Source organism: Mustela erminea, chromosome 2 (assembly GCF_009829155.1).
Source record: "Mustela erminea isolate mMusErm1 chromosome 2, mMusErm1.Pri, whole genome shotgun sequence".
Classification (NCBI taxonomy): Eukaryota; Metazoa; Chordata; class Mammalia; order Carnivora; family Mustelidae; genus Mustela; species Mustela erminea.
This window is the reverse complement of record NC_045615.1, coordinates 114575105-114583536: the sequence shown is the minus strand read 5'-3', so window position 1 is coordinate 114583536 and position 8432 is coordinate 114575105. Positions and strand designations below refer to the sequence as shown.

The 8432-nt window shown below is 44.3% G+C and overlaps 1 protein-coding gene across 2 annotated transcripts in view; it reads left to right on the top strand.

The window, feature by feature from the left end:
- The first annotated feature begins 1037 nt into the window (after nt 1–1037).
- Nucleotides 1038–8432, top strand: part of KCNIP4 (potassium voltage-gated channel interacting protein 4) — a 1139639-nt gene continuing 1132244 nt past the window's right edge. For both annotated transcript variants that reach the window (XM_032333981.1, XM_032333977.1), the window contains exon 1: nt 1038–1256. In XM_032333981.1, coding sequence (XP_032189872.1) covers nt 1196–1256 — 61 coding nt within the window. In that variant the 5' untranslated portion in view covers nt 1038–1195. The remainder of the gene's footprint in view (nt 1257–8432) is intronic.

The window sequence follows — 8432 nt, the reverse complement described above, 5'->3', positions numbered from 1 at the left end:
AAATGTCGTAGAGACGTTGGAGTAAGGGGGATTTCAACTGGAGACAGTGTGTGTATGGGGGGGTGGGGTGTGTCTACAGGGAAAGTGGACGGTTTTGCAAACATTTAGAAATGGCTTCAACCCAGAGGAAATGTGAAGTCCTTTTGCGGAGAGAACTGGTCAACTTGACCTTTCTTCTCAAAAGAGGCTTCATGCAACACTGTACTGAGGATTTTATGTATTTATTTATTTATTTATTTTTTTCAAGTAGTAACCATGGCCACAATTGGTTTACTGGTTTGTCTTTATCTTCCCAAACATTACCAGCTTGGGTTTGCTTAAGAGGGCAGATGACCATGGGGGTGGTGAGGAAAAACCCCCCTGCTGCTGCCAGGGAGTCTTCCAATGAAACCTTCCTAGGGACGCTTGTCCAAAACGCCTCCCAATCTCCTGCACCTCCAAACTCCCCCCTCCACCCCATGCAAGGTTGCGTTCTTCATCTAGGCCTTGTCCCCCGCACACCCTGGCGGGCAGAGCCAGCGTTTCTCAACACGTAGCCAAGTCGCATGACTGGTTCTAGCTTCAACTGGGAAAGTTTCCTGTCTCGGAGTTCTAGGAGTTCCTGGCTCTCTGCCCGGTTCTGGAGAAGGGCATCTCCTTGCGCTTCCCTGCTGGTGTCCTTCCGACTCGGCCCAACTTTTGTGCACCATCTCCAGTCTAGCTGTCCGAGTTGAGCCCCTGCGGAATTCACCTGCGCGTTCTCCGCCAGGCGCCGCATAGCAAGAAGGGGTCCCCGAGGCGCCTCTCATAACCCGTCGTCCCCTCTGGTCTCTTTCAGGTCTGGCCGCTCGGTGGCAGGAGCCACCGCGCCAGTCCCCCGGGCGGTGGTGACTTGGCAGCAGGTGGCAGGGACGGCGCGGAAACGCGCGAGAGGAGGGGGCGCGGCGCTCTCGGGTGTACAGTGCACGGCGCCCGCTTCCAGGCCGCCCGCGCGCCCCCGCCGCCCAGCGCCGCGCAGCGCCCCCGGCGCCCCCCGCCGGCCTCCGCCGCACCTGCAGCCGGCTCCGCGAGTCCTGCCCGCCGCCGCCGCCTCGCGCTCCCAGCGCCGCGGACGCCCCGGGCCGAGCGGCGAGTGCGCTCCGGTGCCAGACCCGTCAACACACGCCTCTGGGCCGCCGACTCTCGAGTCCCGCTCCTGCACCCTGCGTCCCCGAAGATGAATGTGAGGAGGGTGGAAAGCATCTCGGCTCAGCTGGAGGAGGCGAGCTCCACAGGCGGTAGGATGCTTTAAGCATGAGAGCGGGCGCCCTTCTTCCCCCTCCTTCCTTCGCGAGCTGAGACGGGGACCCCCTTCCTCGGCTGGGGCTGGGGACGCTTGTTGCCTTTGCTGCATGAGAGATGGCCACCCAGGTGGGACTGGGAAGGGGAGGTGGGAGCGGCGGGGATGGGGGTACCAAGGAGGGGGGGTGCACGCAAGGTCCAGGTCGGGAAGAAGAGCTGTTTGAAGTGTGTGTGAAACTCGCTGGTGGCGGGGTCCCCTGCGATCTGATCCTGTGCCTACTTTTGCCTTCTCTGAAAATTTCCCATGTTGTTTATGCATCGGCCAGATGACTGCAGACCACACACTTCCTTTCCCTAACACCTGGGGATAAAAGAGCTGAAATAGTATTGATCCTCTTTATCCACTTTTCCTTTATGCTCCCAAACATTTCTTCATTAAAACTCTATTTTGGTTTCCTGGTAACATACAGGCGGAATGTTTCTCGGGTCAGATTCTTCAGCAGGAGCGTGCGTCTTGTTTTATTGCCAGCCTCAGTTTAGTGTGTTCAGAGAAAATGGTCTTCAGTGACACTTGGAAATAATTTATATACAGTACAGCCTTGGAAAGGTACCCGGTCCTCTTTTGCAAGGTGTTTGGCTTTCAGAGTAGCCTATATTCTGCGAAAGCAAGGGAAGGACATGGTTTGATGAGTTTAGTGGGATCCATCGTGAAACGGGATGAGATATCCCGCCTCCCCCACCCCCCACAGCACCTTTGGTTGAATCAGTTTGTTTTTAGGTGGCTCCCATGTATAAGAGCTTTAGAGGAGCCATAAACAGAATGAAGGGGGTTGCAGGACATATGAAGCTAATGGAGAGCTGGACATTTCCCAACTTATATAAGATGAGGGGTCGTACATATGGCTCTAGCATAGATTTATAGGATGACACGCTTGGACTTGAGTTGCAGGGAAGGAGGTATTTCCACATTCTACTTGTTTATATCCAGGGAAATGGAGTCACTTCAGACAACTTGAGTCTGTCACTCTAATTTGAACATTGAAATATGGAGATTTTTCCTTTCTTGTCTTCCCTCTCTAATATATTGTTAAGGTCATTGTAATTGGGAGGACACCAGCCTTATTTGACATTTTAAAGAGAAAAGTCTTAGCCTGTTACAGGCTGGGGGAAAAAAAAAAAAGAATATGACCATTACCTTTAAAGTCCCAAGTTTGACCTGTACTGATGTTTAGTTCTGGTTTCACTTATGGCAATAGTTCTCTCATTATGAACCAAGTATGTCTAGGATATGTTTTATGAGGGATGCTGAAAATCGTTAAGAAATTGGATTTTTTCCAGAATGGCATTTTAAGTGTAGAAGGCTAAGTAAATCGTTGAGTTTATAGGGTCTCTGTCTTTGCTGTTCCTTTGGCAAAGAATAAGGTGGAGAGCTAGCTGTCCTTTTAGGAACTGCACTCATGCACAAGACAGCAGTGGGAACTTGAAGATAGATTAGTAAAGGAAAGTCTGGAGAAGAGGGTGGCTTGCATTGTTTGGCTACTCACTGATAACAGCTTTTTGGCTGGGCCTAGTCTTTAATTGGCCAGATGGGGATAGAATCAGCTTGTCCAGTCTATTCACAGTGCCACAGGTGGCCATAATCTCTATTTGTTAGATAAAATGGAAACAAAGATGAAATCACATCTGGGGAGTATGATACATTAAAAAATACTTTTAGTACCATTTTGAAAATCAGCATGTGTTCATTGTTCCTTTGGAGAATAGAAAGATGTCGATTTATATCTTGGTTAAGGTGAGACCAAAAGTGAAGATTTTTCTGGCTTGAATTGATTTGACACCTGTTTCTTGAATTGTGTTGCATGTTTTTAGAGTTAATTGTCATCTGAGAAGAATAAAGGAAAAGAAGCTTGGAGCATCTTTTTGTTCTTGTTTTGTTACGATTTCAAGGTTAATATTATTCGAGAATGATCCCCTGAATATGTAGTCTATGTTATTTCCACCAAATACATGCTTAAATACTTCGGTTATTTGTGCTCCGATATAGAATGGTCTTCCTTAATCTTGGGATAAGGAAGGACTGTCGTTTTTAAAGGTTTGAACTCTACCTTCAGTTCTTGTTTTTAAAACAATAGCTCCTGATTTCTTGTTTGCTTTCAAACAAGTGAGACATTTGCATAACTTCCAACATGACCATGATGGTTTTCCCTTGAATATATGCCTCTTGGATGGAGGTTTATAAAATGATTTAATCAGAACTGAAACAAAATTTAACTGGGGGATCAGACTGAGAAGAATGAATCAAGATGAGAGGGAAATCAGAAATTAGAGAAAAGCATGTGTGTGTGTGTGTGTGTGTGTTTTATGACCTGACTCTCGATCCAGAATGCTATGAAAAGTGGTTTGCAGAGAGATGAAGGAGAAAATCACATGAAAGGAAAAATAGGAGGGAAATGTAGGAAAAACAGCAGCAAGGTTGAACTGGGTTACTCAAACTTTAAAATATAGCTAAAAAAGTTTATTCTCTGCTCTCTTTTAGCGGACAATGTATTTAGTGTGCTAACTGATGAACATCACCTCTAAACCCCTGTAGTTGAAACACTGTTAATGCTAGAGTGCAGAAAATGGACATCTCGTAAATAAGTACGAATAGAAAAGGTTTCTTAAAAATTGTGGTGCTCACTTTTAGCCTCCCTGTCACCAGCTTCCACATTATATCAAAAGCCTGCCCAGAATATATTTTTCACAAAATTGTCTATTCTTACTATTTTGCTCCCTGGCTATGAAATCAAACATAATCCTGTTACCAGTGGAGAGACAGAGGGAGATGATAATTCAGCAGTATATTTGAAAGAGAATCAGAAATAAGGTCGGAGTTAAAAAAGAAAAAAAAAAAACCTCTAAGATTATTCATCGGTGTCCTCAATTTGTGCTATCTAACTTAGGGATGGCATATGTTATGTGATGTAGTCTACAGCTAAAAGTGGGGAGGGAAATGCATGGCATTGTTAGAGGAGGTCATCCAAAGGACATGACTACTGTTGGATCCAGCAGCTAGACCTGGACCACTGGAAGCTCCTCCCCTGCTCCCTTGCCCTTGGAATGTATGTTCTGCCGGCCAAAGCAGGAACTGTTTTCAAGGACATAGTCTTGAGAGAGAAAGGTGTTGCTGAGGCCATCTGGATGGTGTATGTGACTGAGCTCTTCTAAGGATTCTGTATGAACTTATAAGTTTCTGGCTGGGGGGCAGGAGATCTTCTCCCGAAGCCGCCACTGCAAGCCTCCTATGTAAGTTCCCTTGCTTATTGCATCTGCCACCTACCAGTCTGGAGTGGTCGGCCTCTTTCTTTGGTCTTCTTATCCTCTGTGTATGGAGGCCAGTTTCAGATTTTACCCAGGGAAGGTCTGGGGTTTGCAAACCAGCAGTACTGGAGTGAAAAACCTCTGTGATTTTTGTATTGTTGACAGATGTATGATGATCCAGCTTGTTTTGTGTTATTAAGGGTAAGGCAAATCCAAATTAGTGATTCCACATGGGTCACAGTGAAAAGTCTGTGTATGCTGAATAACCCAGGAAAAGCTTTTTATCACACAGGCATTATTCTGTTTTATTCATGTCATTAAATGTAAGAAGGTACTAAGCAAATGATATGATCCAAGTGTTAAAATTAAGCAACCCCTCTCCTCCTTTTGCTGTGCTTTTTTTTTTTTTTTTGGCCAATTCTTATGCAGTGTTTCATAAAATAAGGCTATGGATGGTTTGGAAATTAATGAGCCATGTAATATAAAATGTGTATGCAAGATTTCTGCAGAATCGTAGACCAAATAGTGGTTGAATCTTTTGAAGATAAAGTATATGGTGGTGGTGGTGGTGCTGCTGCTGCTGCTGGTTCTTCTTCTTTTTCTTCTTTGTCCTTTTGTTTTCCTTGTCCTCACAGGTTTTCTAGAACATGTGGATAATGTTACATTTCAATATTTCATAGTGGAGTGTGCTTGTTTACTTAATAGCCTCCCTTCTTATTTCAAGCAGATTAAAGTGTATGTATGTGTGTGAAAGAGACAGACCAGAGAGTGGGGGGGGGGGGGATGGAGGAAAGAAGCAGGGGATGATGAGTGTATATTTTGTTCCATGGGCCTTGCCATCCTTAAAAGTGGCTTAAGTTTCTGTAAGTACACCTGTCATTATAAATTTATTCATCCTTGGGCATTGAATCACCTTTTTATTTTTATTTTTTTATTTTATTTATTTTTTTTTAAAAGATTTTATTTATTTATTTGACAGAGAGAGATCACAAGTAGATGGAGAGGCAGGCAGAGAGAGGGAGAGAGAGAGAGAGAGAGAGAGAGGGAAGCAGGCTCCCCGCTGAGCACAGAGCCCGATGCGGGACTCGATCCCAGGATCCCGAGATCATGACCTGAGCCGAAGGCAGCGGCTTAACCCACTGAGCCACCCAGGCGCCCCCACCTTTTTATTTTTTTGAAGTGTGCATCTGTTTAAAGGTCCTAATGGTCTTATCTAAATTTATATCATCCCAGACTCCCTGTGATGCTTTGTGCTGTTTGTCAACACTCCTTAGAAAACTATGAACTTCATGGGAGCAGAGCTGTTGTGTTTTGCCCACCATGTATCCCCAGCATCTAGCGTGAACCCTCACATGGTACATTTGCTCAACAACAGATAATTTGTTGAATGAAGTCTCCCTCGGATTCTCTGAATGTGTTATTCTAGTTCTTCCTAATTCTCTCAGATCTCTTTTTCTGATCTTTATTTCTTTCCTTGTCTGTTTTGTGCATCTTTCCAGACACTTTTGTCTTAATTGTCTTCTCCTTCTACATTCTCTTTTTAATCAGACTGTGGTCTTGGTGAATCTTTGTTACAGAAGTCTTCTTACTCTATAGCTCTCGACTGATCCTTTTCCAGTCCATTTCCATGAGTGGCTGAGCAGACCTATCAGCGATATTTACTAGCACTTTAAAGTAACATGTTAGAAAAGACCTGTCCTCTCTTCAAAGAACAATTTATTTTCTAAATTTTGCTTATGATAGCATCATTATTTGAGAACTACAGTTAAAAAACAACAACAAACAAACCCACAAAAGTGTTTACTTATCTATGGTACTTCCCACCTTAATCATTGCCTCCCCTTCCCTGTGGAAACCATCCCCAGGCCTTATTGATTCTATCTTGGCTTTATGTCTAGCTCCTACACCAGGATTCATTGTACACTCAAGATCATGTTCTTGTTATTTCCCAGACCACGATGGTTGCCTCCTGTCTGCACCAAGTGCCTCCCCACTCAAAACCAACCAAATTCACTAAAAACTGATTTGAGTACGGTCGTTAACCTGTGCAAAACCTTTTAATGCCTTCACATGATTTTAATGCCTTATAGAACTAAAAACAGTTTCCTTAGCTTGATAGGCAGGCTCCCACAGTATGTTGACAGTCTTCCAATCCAATATTATCTTCCATGACTTATAGGTCTGCACTTTGACCTGCTAAATTGGACTGTCTCCAAGTGTGCCTATCTCAAGCGCATCTCAAGTTGTACCTACTGCTTCGAATGAACTTTCTGCCCCCACGTTGTCCACTGAACATTGTTAATTGTTTCACATTGAACGTATCCCTCAAGACTTACTGCAAATGCAGTGTCTTTCTTGTGCAGCCTTATTGATTTCTCCCTGTCTCTTCCCCAAAGAATTCTGCTTTGAATTTTCTTAGGTCATTTTTTCTTTTATTTTGATCTATATCTGAATGACAAGACAGAATAAGCTAGGTGTGTTCATCTCATTTGCAACTCTTAAATGGTAACTCCTTGATGGGGAGGATCATACACAAATTACCCATTTTCATACCCTAGTAAGTACTGGCACAGTGATTCACAAGAAAACCTGCTGAAGGCATGGTTAATTGAATTTAAACTGGGTTGCCCAGGGATAGATCCATTGAAGACCCCAAATTAGAATTCACATTTGACTGCTTGGTAAGTATCTACTGGAAGTGACATTCCTTTTGGGTTCCCTGTCTTTTCCATTCAGTGGGCCAGGTCTATATAGATAGTAATAGAACATCAAAAGAGCATGTCTCCTCTCTGTGCGTGCGTTTGCGTCCATAATGCATTGCTATGAGATCTTACATTATTTCTGAAGAAGAAGTTAGTAAGTACCCAGTGTTTTCTGTGTATTCAGAGCAATAGTCAAGGTTGTCTTTGGATGCTGTTGCCCCAACTCTTCCTTCAGCCTTAATAACCTTCCCGAACTACCACCTCTAGGAGTCGTAGTCCGAGGGGCCCCCAGTGAGTTAATTTGACCTCTTTTGGTTCCCCTGCAGATAAGAGTGGGAAGGTTAGTTGAGTATTCCCTCTGAATCATGATTGTGATTTGCTGTAGTCTGAGCTCCCATTACAGAGAGTGGCCCCTCCTAATGTCTCCCAGCCTAGAACCTCACTGGCTATACCACCACCTACCATCATTATTAGCCTCTTTGTCATTATCCTTATCAAATGGTAAATTTTTTCTCCAATTATAGCAGTGACAGTGGAAAGGAATGGAAAGAAGAAACTGGAAACAACACTCATGGTGTGTATTTCCATTTATTTCATATCTGAATTCACAGAGACCATCAGGCTTCATAGGGAGGGTCTTGGGAAGGGGCTGGATCTTGTGGCAGGGCTGAGAAGATGACGGGGTTCAGCTTTTTTCCTCCTACTTCTGTGGCTGGATGTCTCTCATCGCTCAGTGAGCGGGTCACACCTAGGCAGCTCTAGATGTCTGCAACGTGTCTGTGGATCAGGAAATCTGAGAAGGAGTGGCTCACAGTGTTGAAACACAGACGTTCTCCGCACACTCGGACAATAAGGACTAATTCGAACAGAGATACACATAGAGAATTTGCCCTCTGGAGCACTTGGCCTCCATGCCTGTCTTATGGGCTGATTTTTTCCTTCTGAACAAACAGTCGGTGTGGTTGAATAGCTCTCCCTTTGGAAATGCCCTTTCGGATATATTTAAATACCCTTTGGATACATAATTGACCTTTTAGAAACTTCTTTCCCTTACATATTCCACCCCGATGACTTCTTTAGGTAAAACTGAGCAGTCAACCTATTTTACGGTAGCAGTTGTAAACGGGCATTTTAAGTTGGTCTTTAACAAGGTTTTGGAGGAAAAAACAG